Raw genomic sequence first — 21640 nt, 5'->3', positions numbered from 1 at the left:
AATTAGTCAATTCTATAGTTTTTCAACAGTTTAATATTTCTACCTCCTACTGACAAAAAGATATGCTGTCAAACTGAGTAGTTTTAAGCAGTAGGTATCTCTTTCATTAATTACCCAAATAAAAATGTAAAGTTATTTCTGATTCATTCCCTTTTATTTATACCTAATAGCTGAAATCAGAGATCAGAAGATGCAGGAACACACATTTAAAAGGGAGTAACAGGCCGGGTCTAGTGGCTCACGCCTGTAATCCCAGCACTTTAGGAGGCTGAGACAGGCGGATCACTTGAGGGATCCCCTGAGCCCAGGAGTTGAAGACCAATCTGGGCAACACTGTGAGACCCTGTCTCTACAAAAAAAAAAAAAATACAAAAACTAGCCAGGCATGGTGGCATGTGCCTGTAGTCCCAGTTACTTGGGAGGTTAAGGTGGGAGGATCACTTGAGGCTAGCAGATCGAGGCTGCAGTGAGCCAGGATGGTGCCAATGCACCCTAGCCTAGGTGACAGAGTAAGACCCTGTCTCAAAAATAAATAAATAAATAACACAACTTTTCTCATATCCGTTGCTTCATATTTTAACTTATTTAATTTTTAATCTAATGTGACAAGCAGCACAGAAATGTTTAATTATAAAAATTGACAAATTACTGTAATTCTTTTTGAGCCACATAATTTTCATCTCAAATACCTTAGTAGTATCTTTCAGTATACATTCTATAATTTATTCCTCAGTGGTTTTCATATTATCCAAAATATCTGGTAATCTGTTTATTTGAAATTTAAAACAGAGGAGAATTTTATGATTCAAAGCAAGTTTGTTATGGTTAGTTGGTTTGACAATGGAGACTGGCTTTGTTAACAAGGAGATATTTTCTAAAAACTGAACAAGCTAAACCTTCATCCTAAAGGTTTTCACAAAAATACATTTTAAACACATAATTGTAATAAAAAAATTAGCAAAGCTATATTAAAATAGTATTTCTATTTTCTCAACTGCTTCTGAATATATCAGATTTTTAAAGAAAGTACCTATGAAGAGAGGGAGGGGAACTGATATAAGACATTTGGTAAGCCTTATGAAAGCCTTTTTGATATGCTTCCTAGAAGCTAAGAAAATAAATGGTTAAGCACTAGGTAACAAATCCTTTGGCAAGTTGGGTAGTTTCCATTCTTTTGCTTTCAATAAAACTGAAGAACCTAACAGAAGTATTAACTGATGGATGCTTGATGATAAAATCACTAGTGATTTTTGACATATAACTTGGAAGATTTTGATACCACAAAATTTCCATTAGAATTAACTTATATATTTGAACATTTATGTCTAAGCACTTAAAATCTACAAAATCTCAAAACAGGAAGAGATTTGCCAAACACAAGAACTAATGGAGGAAGAGAGGAGACAGCTGCATTCATTTCATTCAAGAATAAATTTCTGATACAAAGTGAATTTAATCAAAATTTTAATCTATGTATGTTATTCTAATCAACTGTGCACCAATAATAATTGGAAAAGTAATTCAAACCGTAAGTTATTTTTAACACTTAGAGCTTTATGGTCATAGGAAAAACATTTTAAATTTCAATTTATTTACATATTATTGTGGCAGAAAAGTTTGATAGATGATCAATAAATGATTTTAAAGATAAAAATACATAACATTTGGATAAAATTCAAAGGGATAACAGATGGGACATAAATATTCAAAGAAAAAATAATTAAAATTCCCAATCACTAAGGGAGTTTGTTTTTATACTTTTAAATAATGACATTTAGATTCTATTAGATAAATTTAAAAGTGATGCATTTTATTGAAATACTACAGTATGCCAGAAATTCCATATTTCTGGTCATCATTTAAATTTTTGCTTGAATAGTGCCACTATTTAAACTTCGCTAATATAGCGTAGTTATCATCTCAAATATGTACAAAGGGGTACACAGTTTTTCAAATTGTAGGGAACACATGCAAAAATTCTGAAGTTCACTTTCTAAGACAGACGAAGTTATAAGTAAGCCACATAGGGAAGTGAAGACCATATTAACAGAGTAACAAAAACATGGCACTTAAATGTCAGTCTCCCTCAACAAAGTGACAGCCCTGAGGGTGTGCATTCTTTTCTGGGTATTCCCACCATTAGTGCCCTAAATAGCAAATAGATTTTCATAACTGCTTACCATGTGGGGGAATAAATGGATGAAATGAATGAATGGTGAATACTTAAGTGTCAAAATATATTATTTAATAATGGGGAGTTATAAACTAACATATTTATACTATAAGTCAAATACAAGCCACAGAATTTAGACTCAGCTAGACACCAAGTCTATTAAATTACAAAAGAAAAGCCTTAGCACAGTTAAAAATCTGATATATATTTTAACCAACAGATGGATGAAATTAAAATAACAAATATAGTACTGTCTGACTTTTTCAAGAGATGCAACTAGTAACTAATTGTGACTAAGAGTTTGGCAGAAGAAGGGAGCAAATTTGAAATTACATCTTAGCTAAAAATGAAATCCCGCTTTAATAAATTTAGTTAAGATTCAAAGTTTTGGTCTGGCCAGGTGCGACGGCTCAAGCCTGTAATCCCAGCACTTTGGGAGGCCGAGGCGGGCGGATCACGAGGTCAGGAGATCGAGACCATCCTGGCTAACACGGTGAAACCCCGTCTCTACTAAAAATACAAAAAACTAGCCGGGCGCGGTGGCGGGCGCCTGTAGTCCCAGCTACTCGGGAGGCTGAGGCAGGAGAATGGCGTAAACCCGGGAGGCGGAGCTTGCAGTGAGCTGAGATCCAGCCACTGCACTCCAGCCTGGGCGACAGAGCGAGACTCCGTCTCAAAAAAAAAAAAAAAAAGATTCAAAGTTTTGGTCGGGCATAGTGGCTTATGCCTGTAAGCCAAACACTTTGGGAGGCTGAGGTGGGAAAATCACATGAGCTTAGGAGTTCGAGACCAGCCTGGGCAACACAGTGAGACTTCGTCTCTTCTAAAAATAAGAAAATAAGCCAGGCATGGTGGTGCATGCCTGTAGTCCCCGTTACTCGGGAGGCTGAGTCAGGAGGATCACTTGACAACAGGACTTCAAGGCTGCAGTGAGCGACGATCGTGCCACCGCACTCCAGCCTGGGTAATGGAGCAAGACTGTCTCAAAAAAAAAAAAAAAGATTGAAAGTAAAGCCAAAATCTTACATGATCAAAACTTAGTATTCAAAAAATACTAAATCTTCTACCAAAACATTAAATTCTAATTCTTTTGTGGGTCAATGTTTTTCTAAGACTTAATTTTCTCCTCCAAGATACAGAGAAGCCATCACACCATCTGCTCCAACTATGTACTTCTTACTTCTCACATCAATGGAAGCAATATCCTGAAAAATCAATCACATTCTCCCATTGGTTTTGCCAGACGGTATTCATTAAGAGGTGATATATCTACTGCCTAGGTACACTCTTACTAAGTGAAATGGTGAGCTTAAATTGTACCCTTGAGTTAATGCAGATTAAATATACCTTGGTAACTTGCCACAATGCCAAATTAATATAAGGTATAATTGGCATACAATAAAACGCACATATTGAAAATGCACAATTTTCATAAATTTTGGTGTATACAGAAATTTAACTTCTGAAAATCCTAATCCCCTTCTTTTGCCAAAAAGTTAAATAGGACTTTTATTTGAGAAAAGTACTTACCTTCATGTAATTCACAATCTTAGCAAGAACGCCAAACTTATATCCAGAGCTTCCTGACAGAGCTTTCAAGTTAAATGATCCATTGCTATGATCTGGAAATGAAGTTCAAAATAACATCGTCATATTATACGTGATTATGACTCTTGAGCAGCTAAGATAATTTTAATGCTGATAACATATTTCTTGAGTTTTTCATCTAGTATATTCTACCCCGTAAAATTTTGGTGAAAAATACAAAATCTTTGAGTATATATATTAAACTACAATTTTCTCACTAAGGGTAGAAACAAAGTATAAATCACTTAAAAGCACCAAAACACAATTATTTTATAAGTATCTTTATCATATTCTTTTTTATTATATTTTTTGAGACAGGGTCGCATTCCCATTGCCCAGGCTGGAGTTCAACGGCACAATCACAGCTCAATGCACCTTCGACTTCCCAGGCTCAGGTGATTCTCCCACCTCGGCCTTCTGAGAGGCTGGGATTACAGGTGCACACCATCATGCCTGGCTAATTTTTGTATTTTTTTTGTAGAGATGGGGTTTCGCCATGTTGCCCAGGCTGGTCTCAAACTCTTGGGCTCAAGAAATTCACCCACTTCAGCCTCCCAAAGTGCTGGGGTTACAGGTGTGAGCCACCGCACCGGGCCCCTTTCCCCTTTATCTCATTCTTATCTTAATTCTGATCAGACTCGCTCCATAATCAGAAGTACAGTTTATTAAACAAGCGAACAATACAAACCTCAATCCCATTAATAAAGCTAACACTAGGAGTCGATTACTTCTGAGGGATGAAAAGTTCAATTATTACATCAATTTCTGCTTACCAATTTAAGACCAAAAAAAAAAGGAATTAATGGAAACAAATAGAAAAAAAGATACCGCAATTATTTTAAAGTAAACTTTACAGATAAATTAGGAATAAAAAGCCATAGGCACTGCCACTGCATAAACAGGGATGCTTACTTTAAAAAGCATCACAGCACTGCCCACCCACTTTGAGAAACATCCCCCTCTCCTTCTCTATCTGGTGTGGAAAAACCTGTAGAAAAAAATCATTTGTTTCAGAACATCTATCACTTTGTTGCATTCTTATAGGCAGAAACCCTAATGTCACCATGCATCACAAACGCATTCCATTAGTCATAAGCAGGAACAGTAAAAAATCCATCATAAATACTAGAAAAACATTTTAGAAGTACACATTCTATTAGCAAGGCATGAGATCAGATATTATAAAGTTCCCATGTGGCTGATCCACAAAGAGAGAGGTTAAGTAAAAGGGGAGGGGAGAACCAATCTCTGGCACCAGATTGGTAATAATAATTTAAACAAAAGATTGCATTAGAACAACCACAAGTCAAATGTAACAATTGTCAGAGATCCAAAAGAACAGTTTCTAGATGGCAATATAATAATCCTTTGAGATTAGTGAAGTCTTTATTGAGTATGCTTTTTTGAGACTAAAATGAAAATTCATTTGCAATTTTCCTTTAAAACTAACTTTGTTACAATCTTAATTAATTGGCATACTGAAGTCTACCACGTTTCCAAAAGTAACAATAACATTAAGAATGCCTTAAAGTTGGGAGGCGGAGGTGGGCAGATCATGAGGTCAGGAAATCAAGACCATCCTGGCCAACACGGTGAAACCCTGTCTCTACTAAAAATACAAAAATTAGCTGGGCATAATGGCACCACCTGTAGTCTCAGCTGCTCGGGAGAATCACTTGAACCGGAGAGTTGGAGGTTGCAGTGAGCCGAAACAGCGCCACTGCATTCCAGCCTGGTGACAGAGCGAGACTCTGTCTCAAAAAAAAAAAAAAAAAAAGAATGCCTTACAGGTACTTTTCCATAAACTATTTCAATTATGAAATAATACCTACGTAGTTCATTTTCCAAAGGTGTTCAGCATATCTGTAATAATAAAAGTAACTTTATTATCTGCTAAACACCATGGTAAATACTCATATGTAATCCCTCCCAAAAATCCAACTTAAGAAGTATTACTGTCCCCTTTTAAACACAATAAAATTGAGGGTAGTAAGCAGCAAAGTAGATTCAAATCCAGTGTAAACCCTGTGATAAACAGCCTTCACACACAGATTATTCCATCTGAAACTGGCCATTTTGTCCAAGTACAGAAATCTGTGACTGCACAATTAATGTTTCCTTGTTTAAATTTAGTAAAATAATATTAAGCTTACCCCATACTGTACACAACTGGGAAGACTATGAAAAAAGAGATGACAATATATTAAGGACCAACACCACACAAACGGCCAATTATGAATCACATACAGTTGTGCTTATGAGACATGATGCTTATGTCTCTAGTATCTACTACTAACTTAATGTCAAGCTTAGTAAACACTCAATAAATATTTGTTGAATGAATGACTATAATACAGATATTTCCATGACTTCCTTTATGGCCCCAGAAACTAATGTGCCAGATTATTTTATTTATTTTATTTTATTTTATTTTGTTTTATTTTATTTTACTTTACTTTATTTGAGATGGAGTCTCTGTCGCCCAGGCTGGAGTGCAGTGGCACAATCTCAACTCACTGCAATCTCTGCCGTCTGGGTTCAAGCAATTCTCCTGCCTCAGCCTCCTGAGTAGCTGGGATTACAGGCGCCTGCTGCCGTGCCTGGCTAATTTTTGTAGTTTTGGTAGAGACAGGGTTTCACCATCTTGGCCAGGCTGGTCTTGAACTCCTGACCCTGTGATTCACCCGACTCAGCCTTTCAAAGTGCTGGGATTACAGGCATGGGCCACTGCACCCAGCCTTCATCTGTAATTTTAAAAAGCAAGTCTACATAGCATGTACCTGGTCTGCTGCTGTTGTAATAGCCACTCCCAAAATTAAAAACCTTCATTCTGTTGTGCTTAGACCACAACTCTAAATAATACACAGTAACTAAAAATACTCTTGTCTCTAAAGAGCCAACCTAGAGATCACTTTGCCATCTACATTTTAGAGACTATTTTTTGAAGGCAGGTAGTATATTTACCTAAATGAGCCCTTTTCCAACTTGCAGGGCTAAAAGTCAATTCTTTCCCTTCATAATTCCTCCTAAATCAAACCACCACATGGAAACAACCACTTCCAGAGGGCAAAAATTATATATGGAACAAGTAATGAAAGAAAAGGAAGAACAAGAAAATAAAAATATATGAGATTTTAAGCACACTTCCTGAAGGAAATATCAGGCTGGCAAACCTGGACTGTGTTTCCTAGGTTACTACCTCTCCCGACATTACCTTCCAGCCCTAGCACTGAAGTATTCACTGAAGGATCTGAAATTTTATAATGAAAAACTAAAGAATCATCAATTTGTTAGTAACTCACAAATTCCTATATAGGAATTTAGATTAAGAACAAAAAAATAAAGGAGAAGGGATGACAGTTGATACCCCAGACAGTTCTATTCAAGTTTATGAATGATTTACTCTTAAGGGTGGCAGGACTTAATGCAAATGAACATAGAGGAAACTGTCAGCTCCATTGTGGTTCGACCAATAGAAGCACAGCTCCATCTTGGCTGTGCACTAGACTGCATTACAAACAGACGATACCATCGCTTCAACAGCATCCTCTCAGACAAGAGGTAGGTTTATATGATCTTTTTTATTTAGTGGTACATGTCCTTATGATGCAATAGGAAAATATTTTACCCTGAAAAATCAACCAGAAAGCTTTGCTACTACTAAATATCAAGAAAAAGCAATGTATTCGTTTCACTGCTTGGTAGGATTTTATTATGAAAATATGAAGACTGCCTTGTGCTATTTGATAAGCACCCTTACCATCTGTGCCTTAATGGAAAATTCATTACATTTTACATGAACCTGATCTATATCCAGACCTTACAGTAAACCACAGCTTTTTATTTTAACTGGTTACTTGCTAATTTCATTTTCTCTGAGAGATTTCATTTCTGCAGTTTGGTCTGTCTTAACAAAGGATTTTTCTTAAAGAAAAACCTAGACCAAAAGCGAATCCCAGACTAAAGCTTTCTGATTCTATGTGCAGATGATATTGGCTGCTAAAAAACAGTTACTTATAAGAAACTTTGTTACATTTTTTAGAATATGAGAATATACTCCAAAATTATTTTTATTTTACTTTGAACGTAGATGCAGAGAATGCTAAGAAATTATCACAATTTTTATATAAAAGACCATAAAAGGTATCGCAAAATGGGCTGCATTATACTACAACCAAACAGATAATTTATACAGCTTCAGACTTCCTTAACATTTTAATTAAAATAATTCTTCACTGTGAAATTTACCTCTCATAATATACAAGTCACGCTATTAAACAAAAACCTTCTTAAATAGCCTTTCATTTTTGATATCAATTTATCACACCATTTAAATATAATATTGCAGTCATTCTTAAACTGATCTTCAAAATAAATACAAAGTAAGCCCTTTTGATAAGCTGCATTTTAAAACAAAAATATGTCCTAAGAAGAACCGGTTAAGAAAGGAGAGTAAGTACCTTTCTAGGTAACAAGATTATCTTCGTGGCTCAGAGCAATCGTTCATGTCTATTAAAAATTAGTATCAACTGCTAACCAAATTTCTAATTTTATACTATTCAAGCATGAAAATTTAGTTATTTACTAGATGTTAGAACTCCAGGACACACATACTATATCTGACCTAAAGAGCCAACTTCTGCCCTTTTATCTTGCCAGTAAGTTTATTTAATCTTTAAAGGGTTTGTGTTTTTTTCTTCATAATTTCTATTACTTTTCTTAGTCGGCATTCAGTTAGCCTGAGCAAAGTATCCCCTGCAAAATCCAGAGGTTGCTGTAACAAGATATTAGATCTGTCCACGTTCAGCACAGTGGGGTTAATTACCTAGAAACCATTTGTGCTTGCTACAGAAAGTACACAAGCACCAAAGAAAAGTCTCAGATAAAATAAAAATAACTTTGTCAAATAAAACAGTTAACTTACAACTCAAATTTCAGGTAAACTGTAAACAGAAACCCCTACCACCCACATTGTTTCAACACTCTTATCATCAGCCTACATTTTGCTAGGAATATGTCTATTGTTAGCACAGATGGAGACTCATTGCTATTTCACCAAACTGACTAGAGACATGGCCTAAGTTCCAGAGCTTAAATTAACTGAGTTGCTCTATATTTACAGGCTATTACAATTAATTGATCACATTTCAAAGTGATATGCTTAAAAGCACTTGAGAATTCAATTCAAAGGCTTTTACCATAAATACAGCAAAAGCATAATTTTATTCTCATCTGGCAACCCAAAGATTCCAGAACAGTTCCAAGTCCCATCCCCATCAACACTCCACTAGGGCCTTTGGAAATGGGAGAAAACATATCAAAATTAACATAAAACAAAACTAAAACACATACACTAAAAAAAATTATGTGATTTACTTTAAAGCTCCCCATTCCTGTAATCAAATTATAAAGCATGGGTAGGGAAGTCCAGAAAAAGACTGTTTTACTTTTTTTAAAAAAAAACACGATTTTCTCTTGTTTTTCATAAAGAATGTTTATAGCATTTGTTTAATATAAACTTACATTTTAATTTCAAAACTAAGTCTCAGGATAGGAGAAAATCCTAATGATATATTTCTCTTTTTTGGCGGGGGGGACGGAGTCTCACTCTATTGCCTAAGCTAGAGTGCTACAGTGCAGTGGCACAATCGTGGCTCACTGCAACCTCTGCCACCCAGGTTCATGAGATTCTCCTGCCTTGGCCACCTGAGAAGCTGTGATTACACACGCCTGCCATCACAACCGCTAATTTTTGTGTTTTTAGTAGAGATGGAGCTTCGCCACGTTGGTCAGGCCAGTCTTGAACTTATAACCTCAGGTGATCTGCCCACCTCAGCCTCCCGGAGTGCTAGGATTACAGGCCTAATGGTATATTTCTTTCTGCATGCTTAATTATGCCTAATCCATGAAAGTAAGATTTAGCCTTTACCCTAAATTAAACATCAAAAATTACTAGAGCTCTACCATACTCTGAAAGACGTGCCACACTAAATTTAAGGTGGTAAATGACTCCATATTACAGTGTTTACTTTTTTCAGATATGCCCAGAAGCTAACAAACAATCAATGTTTTGAGCCGTTCAGTTATCAATACACTCATAAGACAAATCATCATCATTTACAACATAAACCGGACCTATACACTTTCTTAAACTGCTTATACACTTCCAGCAAAGCATATAAGTGCCTTTGGAGGTAGCCTATGGTGTTACCCATAGTCATTACCACAAGCGTAATTTGTTTTGTTTTGGTTTTTTTTTCTGAGACAGGGACTCACTCTATCACTCAGGCTGGAGTGCAGTGGAGAAATCACAGCTCACTACAACCTTAACCTCCTAGGCTCAAGCTATCCTCCTACCTGAGCCTCCCAAGTAGCTGAGACTACAGGTGCAGGTTATCATGCCCAGCTAATTTTTATTTTTGTAGAGACAGGGCCTCCCCACATTGCCCAGGCTGGTCTCAAACTCCTGGGCTTGGCCAGGCACGGTGGCTCACGCCTGTAATCCAAGCACTTTTGGGAAGCCAAGGTGGGTGGATTACCTGAGGTGAGGAGTTCAAGACCACCCTGGCCAACACCGTGAAACCCCATCTCTACTAAAAATACAAAAATTAGCTGGGCGTGATGGTACACATCTGTAATCCCAGCTACTCAGGAGGCTGAGGCAGGAGAATCACTTGAACCGGGAGGCAGAGGTTGCAATGAGTTAAGATTGTGCCACTGCACTCCAGCCTGGATGACAGAGCCAGACTCTGTTTCAAACCAAAAGCAAACTCCTGGGCTCAAGTGATCTTCCTGCCTCAGTCTCCCAAAGTGCTGAGGTTACAGGCATGAGCCACTGCATCCGGCCAAGCATAATTATTATAAGCATTTTTATGTGTGAATAAAGTATACAGTCTAATAAGAATGACAGTGTTTCCTAATCCCAATTTGAATTTTTTGGAACCCAGAATACTCAATAAATGCATTAAATAGATACATAAACAACAGGCTTTAAGTGAAAGCAGGTTTATTAAGAAAGCAAAGGAATACTCAGCAGTACTTTATAAGTTTTATTAGGCTAAAGTTTTGTATTATAGTGCATCAAATAAGTCAATATTGATAGTTGATTTAACTAGATGTGTTACATTTTGAAAGCACAAAGGGATTTTATCTTTTTGAATTAAAGGAGAAAAGCCAAAAAAAAAAAAAAAAAAAAAGGAAAGGAATAAAAGAATGGTTTCTCCATACTACTCCATATTGTTGGCTAACAACAGACTTTTAAAAGAGCCAAGAATAAGGAATAGTACTTTTTATTTCTCCTTTTAAAAATAGATGATTTATTTAGGTTTCAAATAAATAATATATTCAAATGGTTGAAAAAAACAAAAGAACACAAGGTACAGGTTAAGAAGTCTCAAACATATCCCTGTGCCTCACTCTCCTCCCTATGGATCCCCATCCACACCATCATTGTGATTAATTTCTTGTAGGTCTTTCCAAGATTTTTGTACAGATACAAGCAAATAAGAGTATATATTTCCCCTTTTCCTATATACATTGTCCTACACCTTGTTTTTTTCACTTAAGAACATATCCTAAATATCTTTCCTAAAACTCAGTTACCTATGATTCAATTGTGTGGATATACCATATTAATTTAACCAGAAGAATAGTTCATTAATGGACACAAGTTAACCTCAAATAACTGAATTTAGTTATGTATCTGTCTGCCTTCCTGACTGCCTCCTTCTATTTTTGAGGCCAGGGGACCTGAAAATATTTTAAGCAGTTCACTTGTACCTCAAAAGTAGATAAGATATCTTTTTTTTTTTTTTTTGGAGATGGAGTTTCACTCCACGCTGGAGTGCAATGGCACAATCTTGGCTCACCGCAATCTTCGCCATCCGGATTCAAGCGATTCTCCTGCCTCAGCCTCCCAAGTAGCTGGGATTACAGGCATGCACCACCATGCCCAGCTAATTTTATATTTTTAGTAGAGACTGGGTTTCTCCATGTTGGTCAGGCTGGTCTCAAACTCCTGACCTCAGGTGATCCGCCCGCCTTAGCCCCGCAAAGTGCTAGGATTACAAGTGTGAGCCACTGTGCCCGGCCCATTCTAAAATGCCATTTTGAAATGGCAACTTGATCTTTATAAGTTCTCCCCAAAAGTCAATACAAACAAAAAAGGTCTACTCACAATAAATTAAAATACAAAGTAATGACTTCAGCATAATTTCAACCAGATCCAAGTTATAGATTTATATAGCCAATTTCTAGAAGAAAAGAAAAAACACTAAAGGGATATTATGTTAAGGAGACACAACTGAGAGGCACTTTTATTTATTTAAAATTGCTGCTGGGCGTGGTGGCTCATGCCTGTAATCCCAGCACTTTGGGAGGCCGAGGCACACGGATCACGAGGTCAGGAAATCGAGACCATCCTGGTTAACAAGGTGAAACCCCGTCTCTACTAAAAATACAAAAAAAAATTAGCCAGGCGTGGTGGCAGGCGCCTGTAGTCCCAGCTACACAGGAGGCTGAGGCAGGAGAATGGCATGAACCTGGGGGACGGAGCTTGCAGTGAGCCGAGATCACGCCACTGCACTCCAGCCTGGGCGACAGAGCGAGACCCCGTTTCAAAAATAAAAATAAAAATAAAATTGCTATAATAAGGCCAGGTGTGGTGGCTCACGTGGGTAGATCACATGAAGTCAGGAGTTCGAGTCTAGCCTGGCCAACATGGTAAAACCCTGTCTCTAGTAAAAATACAAAAATTAGCCAGGCATGGTGGTAGGTGCCTGTAATCCCAGCTACCAGGAAGACTGAAGCAGGAGAATCACTTGAAACCAGGAGGCAGAGGTTGCAGTGAGCCGAGATTGCACCACTGCACTCCAGCCTGGGCAACACAGTGAGACTCTGTCTAAAAAATAAATAAATAAATAAATAAAGACTATAATAATGTTACTTAAATCAATAGTAAACATTTTAAATTAACATTAACTTCACCAATAAGGCAGATTAAACTAATCTGAGAGGCAGAATGTAGGAAATGCTTCTCTCTAGTCTCTTTTCTCTATCATCTTTCTCCTCGCAGTTACTTCTAATGCCAGGTTTAGAAGAGAAGGATTCAAAAGAAATTTCCAGATTTTAAAAAGGGTTCGACCTGGAAGGCCTTAACAGAAAGTCTAAGGAATATTTCCATAAATGCTGGGGTGATCCTCAACTAGCCCAGGTAAAGTGACTGGACAGACGCCCAAGCAATTCCTTCTGCTCTTTGCCCACCCACACAAGTGCAGCGCACTGGGTTTCCCGAAGGGTCTGTTCTTCTCCCTCTCACTCTCATTAACTCTGTTCTTCAAAAATGACCTGAAACTCATTTACACTTAAGTAAAAATAATGTGTGCTACCCCTCACAGGAATATCTGTATTTTGGCAATGCTAAAAATCTTAAAGGATCTCCAAAAGCTGAGCATTTTTAAGGCATTTGAATGTGGGCATGTATGCATGACACCACTCTATTAGGGAAGCTGGGTCAAAGAGGACCTAACTTTTGTCTCCATTTAAATAAGTTTCTGGGCAGGCGTGGTGGCTCACACCTGTAATCCCAGCACTTGGGAGACCAAGGTGGGTACATCACCTGGAGTCAGGAGTTCAAGACTAGCCTGGCCAACATGGTGAAATCCCATTTCTACTAAAAATACAAAAAAAAAAAAAAAAAATTGCTGTGCATGGTGGCAGGCGCCTGTAATCCCAGCTACTTCAGGAGGCTGAGGCAGGAGAATCGTTTGAACCTGGGAGGGGAAGGTTGCAGTGAGCCGAGATCACGCCACGGCACTCCAGCCTGAGCAACAAGACTGAAACTCTGTCTCAAAAAAATAAAAATAAGTTTCTACGAGTTAATTGAATATTTGTGTGCATGCTGATGAGAATTAGAGGCAGCAACAAGCCAGAAGTTGAAGGGGCTGTAGCCTATTAGGATATTCACATTAGACAAGGGGTACCGCTTATATCATATTCTACATGAATGTCACCCCACAACACAATATAAATGGTGCTCCCTGGAACTGTGCAAGGTAGCATCCCTACTTTCTATAAGAAGTACTCTGAAGAGGAAATACAAAGGATAAAAGGATAAGTTTTGAAACGCTGAGTATAGTCTGAAAAAACTGTAATGTAATAGGAAGTTACACATCTCTGTTCCACACCATGTATTTCTGCATGATCCTGAACTAAAAGAAGCAACTGATTCTATTACTGCCCATCAGTCTGTCTCTAACTTCAAGACAAAGGGTCACCAAGTACGATAAAACAGGATTCTTAAATCCAAAAGAAAACATGTATTTAAGTCTTTACTCTGGCTCAGATCATCACTTTAACCTTCAAAATGCAGGAAAAAAGGAAGGAGGCAAGTCCATCCAGAGGTGAAGTGATTCACAAAGTAAACCTAAGAAAACAAAAACCTTAGAAAACATAATTTTATCAACCCAAAATTTTTTATTTATTAATAAAACAAAGAAATTTAAGGAATTATATTGTCATGGCTTTGAGTTTGGGGTGTGACAATAATACTGTGGTTATGTTTAAAAATAGAGTCCTCACCATTGGGAGATATATACCGAAATATTTCTAGGTGAATGATGTCTTGAATTTGCTTTAAAAAAGCCAATGGGGTGGAAGCAAACGGGTAGAGGTAGAGATGGGCCAAGAGTTGATGAATGAAGTTGAATTATAAGTACATGGGAGGCCGGGGACACACTGGCTCCCGCCTTGTAATCCCAGCACTTTAGAAGGCCAAGGAAGGTGGATCACAAGGTCAGGAGTTCGAGACCAGCCTGACCAACATGGTGAAACCCCATCTCTACTAAAAATACAAAAATTAGCCGGGCATGGTGGCGTGCACCTGTAACCCCAGCTACTCAGGAGGCTGAGGCAGGAGAATCACTTGAACCCAGGAGGTAGAGGTTGTAGTGAGCTGAGATCGCATCATTGCACTCCAGCCTGGGGGACAGGCCAAGACTCTGTCTCAAAAAAAAAAAAAAAAGTACATGGGATACTCTGGTTTCTCTTCAGATCATACAAATCTCTCACCCTTTACTAAAGATTTCTTTGAAGAGGAACAATTCTATGCCTTAACCCAATTTTTGAGGCCCTGTATCTACAAGGCTAGTAAGAAAAAAAAAATAAAGTACATGGGGTTCATACTATTTTGTAGTTTTCATTAAATGAAACACTCTCACACACAAGGTATCTCCAGAATTTACAAAAATATTTGGTACACATTAGGTAATCAATAAGCATTTGTTATAAAAATAAAATCCTGTTTACAACTAAGTAGTAAAGAAAAAGCATACAGAATGACAATCGATAAATTATTGAAGTGGAACTACATTTCTTCTCTTATTTCCAAAATGTTCTTAGTGCACAGGTTATTTTATAATTTTTAAAACCTAAGTGTTAAAATATCTGTTAGAGATCAAGATAGTAAAAACTAATTTAGTTCCTCATTACTGTAGTTCCATACTAACAAATCTTTGATTCTAACAGTCCCCATATAAGAGCTAACAAGTACCAGGTCAACAAGAGCTAAACTTAATTCAAGAACACTGAAACTTGAACTCACTAGCTTATTTTGTGAAATGGAACAATAATTTAATAACTGATACCTTTGGGAGGGCTGAATTTGTCTGTTTTCAAAAATATTTATGTCTATGGGTCACTTAGGTATACGAAACACTTAAGACTAACATCTGCAACCCCAAGATTAGGGTCTTTTCACAGACAACTCTAAGCTAAAATTTTATTATCCTCATTCTGAAAACTGGCATTATTTGGCTTTTCTTTCTCTACTATTTTTCACTCAGCCACTATTTCCTGATTCAGATCAACAGATAAACTGTCATCAAAGTTTAAAGGAGGGGAAACAGGAGACAGAAATACACTGAACCAAAAAGGTAAGAAGAATTCACAAGGCTAATGATAAAAGCTTTTCCAGGGGCAGTTTGAAGAACATAACCTTAAAACGCCAAGATTTGTTGTAGATAATAGCTCACTGACCACTGCTTTAATCAAGTTTTAAATCAATTCAGCTGCCTTTTCCCCTTCCATTAGCAGTTAATTTCTGTATAAGAATTTTTTTTTTTTTTTTTTTGAGACAAGGTTTCATTCCCATTGTCCAGGCTAGAGTGCAGCGGCACGATCTTGGCTCACCACAACCTGTGCCTCCCTGGCTCAAGCAATCTTCCTGGCTTAGCCTCCCAAGCAGCTGGGACTACAGGCACGCACCACCATGCCTGGCTAATTTTTGTATGTTTTGTAGAGACGGGTTTCGCCATGTTGACCAGGCTGGTCTTGAACTCCTGGGCTCAAGTGATCTGCCTACCTCGCTCTCCCAAAGTGCTGGGATTATAGGCGTGAGCCACCATGTCTGGCCTGAATCTTAAATAAATATATATATATATATATATATATATATTCATCTAGCAAATAATATACATTAAAAAACAGGGTATGGTTTACTAAGTACGTTGGCCCAGATATACAAAAAAATTCAAAACGACCATTTAGGCATTAATTAAGGAAGATTCATCTTGCCTATACAAATTTACTAAGAAATCTTACTACTGAGATTTGAATTAATAGATCTGTAGTTTGCTTACATAAATTCATTTTCTACCTTTTTTATAGATTCAAAAGAGCAATATAAGAAGTGGAATCTCTAAGAATGGCTTCCAGCCTCTGGAATGAAACCACTACCTCTGTTTATCAGTACCTTGGTTTTCAAGTTCAAAAAATTTACCCTTTCCATGACAACTGGAACACTGCCTGTTTTGTCATCCTGCTTTTATTTATATTTACAGTGGTATCTTTAGTGGTGCTGGCTTTCCTTTATGAAGTGCTTGACTGCTGCTGCTGTGTAAAAAACAAAACCGTGAAAGACTTGAAAAGTGAACCCAACCCTCTTAGAAGCATGATGGACAACATCAGAAAACGTGAAACTGAAGTGGTCTAACACTCTACAGAAGATGAACAAAATCTCTGAAAGCAGCTCAACCTCTTCCGAGAAAAAAAAATCTTCTGAAGCCAACTGTTGCTACAAAACAAATTCTGACTGAAAAGTTAAAAGATTTCTAGTACAAGGGGAAAAACAAGTTAAATATGCACTGTTTCTGTGTGTAGCCATGTCATTAAATATACAGTAAAACTTCAAAAATGTGAATTTATCAATCTGTTTAATACTGACACTTCGAAAACTGGATAAAAGATTCCTAGAGTTCAATATTAAACAGCAAAAGAAAGCTAAGCTGGAAAACACAAGCAAGGCTAATGATGCTAAGATAATTTTATACCTAACCAATTCACGTAGACCAAAAAATAGTGTGTTGGTAACAAAAATGCTATTTAAAATGTGTTTCTAAGCCCAAAGTAAAATACTTCCACTTATATATATATTTGCATAAAATTCTCACAAAACTGACTTACTGTTTAGTTAGAAATGCATGATATAGGAAAGGCTTAGTCTATTTTCAAACTAAAACTTACTACTACACCCCTTCATTTCCTGAGTTTGTTCTTTCATTTTACCTCTCTTATTTATACCTCAAAGGCTAAGATAACCAAGGCAGAAAGACTAAAAAAAAAAAAAAAAAAGGTGAAAATACCAAAAAAAAAGAAAAAAAAAGTTCAAAAGATAGGGCCACTCAACACCTGTTGAGAAATATGGTAGTTTTATTTCTTTGAATTCCAAGGGCTATATATTTTGTGACCCCCTAACACTACTTTGCTATCACCCATGAGCAAACCAAAGCATGCTCTTAACCAGTATACTACCCCTAAGTCAGAAATGCCACTCCTGGAAATGTATCCTGAGCACTTAGTTCAAATATAAAAAGCTCAAAGTACAAAGATTTTTACAACAGCATTACTCAAAATAACAAAAAATGGAAAATAGTTAACTAAGCCTTTAACTAAATGTGGCACATCGACTTAATGAATTATTAAAAAGCAACTGAAGGCCGGGCACAGTGGCTCATGTCTGTAATCCCAGCACTTTGGAAGGCCAAGGCGGATCGATCACAAGGTCAGGAGTTCGAGACCAGCCTGGCCAAGATGGTGAAACTCCATCTATACTAAAAATACAGAAATTAGCCGGGCGCAGTGGGGGGCACCTATAATCCCAGCTACTTGGGAGGCTGAGGCAGGAGAACTGCTTGAACCCAGGAGGCAGAGGTTGCAGTGAGCCAAGATTACACCACTGCACTCTAGCCTAGGTGACAGAGCAAGACTCCATCTCAGCAACAACAACAACAAAAAGGCAACTGAAAATTCTGGCAAGATAGAAAAGTATTTAAAAGTAAATAAATTCAGCATATAAAAGTTTTAGTACAATTATTGATGATATTATAAATTAATATGCATATGAGTAAGGTTTGAAAACAAATATGGAGAATTAGAATAGCTGGTATATTAAGAGGGCTCTGGGGACAAAAAAAGCACGAGGTATTATAAAAGACTTTTTTTTTAAATCTCCATTACTGATGGAATTTTTTGTGTATAATAAATAACTGTGTGGTAAAGAGAGGAAATCTGTTATTTTCAATTTAAAGAATCTTGGCCGGGTGCAATGGCTCACACCTGCACTTGGGGAGGCTGAGGCAGGTGGATCACCTGAGGTCAGGAGTTCGAGACCAGCCTGGTTGACATGGTGAAACCCCATCTCTACTAAAAATACAAAAAAAAAAAATTAGCCAGACATGGGGGTGGGGCCCCTGTAATCCCAGCTACTTGGGAGGCTGAGGCAGGAGAATCACTTGAACCTGGGAGGCAGAAGTTGCAGTGAGCCGAGATCACGCCATCACACTCCAGCCTCAACAAGAGTGAAACTCCATCTCAAACAAACAAAAAAAAGAATCTTAACTGCCAGTCTGAAATAACTCTTCCACAAAGTTTTTTTTGTATTTATTCTCACATTAGAAACACAAATAACGTAACCAACTTTAAAAGGACTTGTGAAGCTTGGGTATATAAAATACTTTGGTAACCAGGAACTGAGCACTGTTAAAACCATATACATTTTCATGAACGTTGGATTCTTGGCAATAGATGGGAAGTATGCAAGTCCTCTAATAACCAGATTTTTTAATAGTGTACATTATCAACTTTCTCCCCCACCCTATGCTGTAATTTATTTAGTCATCCAACAAATATTTATTGAGTGCTTACTACATGTCAGCAATTGGGCCAGATACTGAGGGCAGAATGGCAAACAAGGAACCACGTCATTACAATGGAGGACATTGGGAGCTCTGTCAGAAAGAGTGCTACGGGAACTCAAAGGTTATACACTAAATTCACACTGAAGAATGAGAATAATATGACTTTTAAGCTGAAACTTTAACAGGACAGAACCAAAAGAGGGTAGGAGATAAGAAATAATATTCCAGGAAGAGGAAATAATATGAATATTATGATATAATATGAATATTAATATGAAGCCAAGAGGCAAGAGAAAATAAAGCATGTTGGAGGAGCTACAAGTCAGTATCACTAGGACAGAGTACAAGGAGAACAGCATGATACCATGCCTAAGAGATAATTAGAGGCCAGATCAGGTAGACACGTGGCCTGCAGTAAAACATGGACTGTATCTAAAAAACAGTAACGATTAGCTTGAGCAGAAAGCAACATGATCTAATGAGAAAAATCACTGCCGTATGAAGAACGAACACAAAAGCAGCTAAACCAGGAGACCTGATCAACAGCTAATCTAGCAGTCCAATGATCGTGGCCTGAACTAGAGTGGCATGGTAGCCTTCAGTGTTTACACCCAATATTTCCAGCTCTCTTCATTAAGGAAAGCATTCACTTCAGAGCCCCCTATGGTTGGGAACATAACTTGGGCCAATGAATGACTTGTGACTAACTCTGGCCAATCAGCTGTGACAGGATGTGACGTGTGTCACCTCCAGGCCACAGCACTTAACTGCTAGTGCAAGCTCTTCCAGAGTTCATTTTCCTGCTAGCACAGGGCTCACAAACATTTGAGCTACCAGCTGCTCTATCAGCCTGGGCCCTTGAGTGACTATAACTAGCTAAGACTCCTGCCAAACCATGATAAATATGTAGTATGACGGAGAAACAAGCTTTTGTTGTTTTAAGAAACTGAGATTTTTGGGACTCTTACCACAACACAGTTTATCCTATCCTGACTGTTAGGGAAAACCCTGGCCAACCAAAGAGAAATAAAGCCCTAGAAAGGCTCTTCCTGCTGTTGAACCGGGACCTGTTTGTGTGGAAGATGAAATTCGCTACCCTATACCTGTAGCCTAAACTACAAAATGCAAAGACATTCTTGAGCAGGTCAAAGGCTCAAGTGGCTTAAGCCTAAGAGTGGCTATGTTAATGTTTAAAACAGTTTTTTACATTTCTGTTTACAATGAGTTAATTCTAAGTAAAATTCAATGGAATGACAAACCTAACATATAAGAATGACAGGCCTACTTTGATTTTTAAAAAATCTTTGCTTTAAAATCAGTTATTAAAACAGCTTGTAGGATATGTAAAAAATTAACATCAATAGAAATTATTATTACTACAATTTGAAGTAGCTAAATAATTTCAGCTGTGAATTAAGTGACTGACATTGTTTAAAAGATAATAATGTAAGAGTAAACTAAACCCAAAGCAAGCAGAAGGAACGAAAAAATAAATACTGATGTGGAAATAAATAAAATTAAAAAAAAAAAAAAACAGAAAAGCCAATGAAACCAAACGTTGGTTCTTAGAAAAAAATCAACAAAATTGATGAACCTTTAGCCAAACTGATCAAGAAAAAAGGGAGAAAACACAAATTCCTAAAATCAGAAATGAAAGAGGGTACCGGGTGCGGTGGCTCAAGCCTGTAATCTCAGCACTTTAGGAAGCAGCGGCAGGGGGATTATCTGAGGTCAGGAGCTCAAGACTAGCCTGGCCAACATGGTAAAACTCCATCTCTACTAAAAATACAAAAATTAGCCGGGCATGGTGGCACACGCCTGTAATTCCAGCTACTCTGGGGGCTGAGACAGGAGAATCACTTGAACCTGCGAGGCAGAGGTTGCAGTGAGCCGAAATCGCACCACCGCACTCCAGCCTGGGCGACAGAGCAAAACTCCGTCTCAAAAAAAAAAAAAAAAAAAAAAAGAAAGAGGGGATATCACTACTGACTTTATAGAAATCAAAAGGATTATAAGGGAATACTTTGAAAACCCTTAGATAATGTAAATGATAAAATGAATAAATTCCTAAAAAGCCACAAAGTACCAAAATTAACTCAAAAAGAAATAGAAAATCTGAGTAAACTGAAAAGAAAAAATTCTTACAAAGAATTTTCCACAAAGGAAAGCTGAAGCCCAAATGGCTTCACCAGTGAATTCTACCAAACATTTTAAAAAACAACAAAGTTTCAAAAACTCTTTCAGAAAATAGGCGAAAAGGGAGCGCATCACAAATCGTTTAAGGAGGCCAGAACTACCCTGAGAGACACAAGAGAAAAACAAAACTACAGATCAAGTTCCTCGGGAATAGAGATGCAAAAATCCTGAACGAAATACCAGCAAATTGAATACCACAACAAATAAAAACGATTATACACCATAACCAAGTAGGATTTTATTCCAGGAATAAATGCAAGGTTGTTTGAACATCTAAACATCAACTAATGTTAATATACCATATTAATAGACTAAAGGCTGAGAACATGATCATCTCATTAGATACAGAAAAAGCATCAGACAACATCCAGTACCCACTTATGACTAAAACTCTTGACAGTCAGATGCGGTAGCTTATGCCTATAATCCCAGCACTTTGGGAGGCTAAGGGGGATGGATCCCTTGAACCGAGGAGTTTGAGACCCACCTGGGC

The 21640-nt window shown here is 37.4% G+C and overlaps 2 protein-coding genes and 1 non-coding gene across 11 annotated transcripts in view; 2 read left to right on the top strand and 1 right to left on the bottom strand.

Annotated features, from left to right (window-relative positions):
- LOC105481966 (general transcription factor IIE subunit 2) overlaps positions 1-21640 on the bottom strand; it is a 106336-nt gene that overhangs the window by 53779 nt on the left and 30917 nt on the right. For all 7 annotated transcript variants that reach the window (XR_003018087.2, XM_071068432.1, XM_071068430.1 and 4 more), the window contains exon 3: positions 3704-3795. Coding sequence is in view for 6 of the 7 variants with exons in the window: in XM_071068432.1 (XP_070924533.1) it covers positions 3704-3795 (92 nt within the window). In the remaining variant the exon portion in view is untranslated. The remainder of the gene's footprint in view (positions 1-3703; positions 3796-21640) is intronic.
- On the top strand, positions 7233-18228 carry LOC105481965 (small integral membrane protein 18). Of its 3 annotated transcripts, none has more exons than XM_071068438.1 (3): positions 7233-7321; positions 15601-15690; positions 16424-18227. In XM_071068438.1, exon 3 carries the CDS (start codon positions 16461-16463, stop codon positions 16746-16748), a length of 288 nt encoding a protein of 95 aa, XP_070924539.1. In that variant the 5' UTR covers positions 7233-7321; positions 15601-15690; positions 16424-16460; the 3' UTR covers positions 16749-18227. The 3 variants fall into 3 exon arrangements, with proteins under 3 accessions (XP_070924539.1, XP_070924540.1, XP_011740065.1); XM_071068439.1 differs by having other exon boundaries at positions 7238-7321; positions 15620-15690; XM_011741763.3 differs by lacking the exon at positions 15601-15690 and having other exon boundaries at positions 7240-7321; positions 16424-18228.
- On the top strand, positions 14790-14903 carry LOC112426516 (U5 spliceosomal RNA). Its single transcript, XR_003017867.1, has one exon. It is a non-coding gene; the product is annotated as a U5 spliceosomal RNA (small nuclear RNA).

This window comes from Macaca nemestrina, chromosome 8 (assembly GCF_043159975.1).
Source record: "Macaca nemestrina isolate mMacNem1 chromosome 8, mMacNem.hap1, whole genome shotgun sequence".
Classification (NCBI taxonomy): domain Eukaryota; kingdom Metazoa; phylum Chordata; class Mammalia; order Primates; family Cercopithecidae; genus Macaca; species Macaca nemestrina.
Note: the sequence above shows the minus strand (reverse complement) of the source record. Positions and strands in the feature narration are given on the sequence as shown.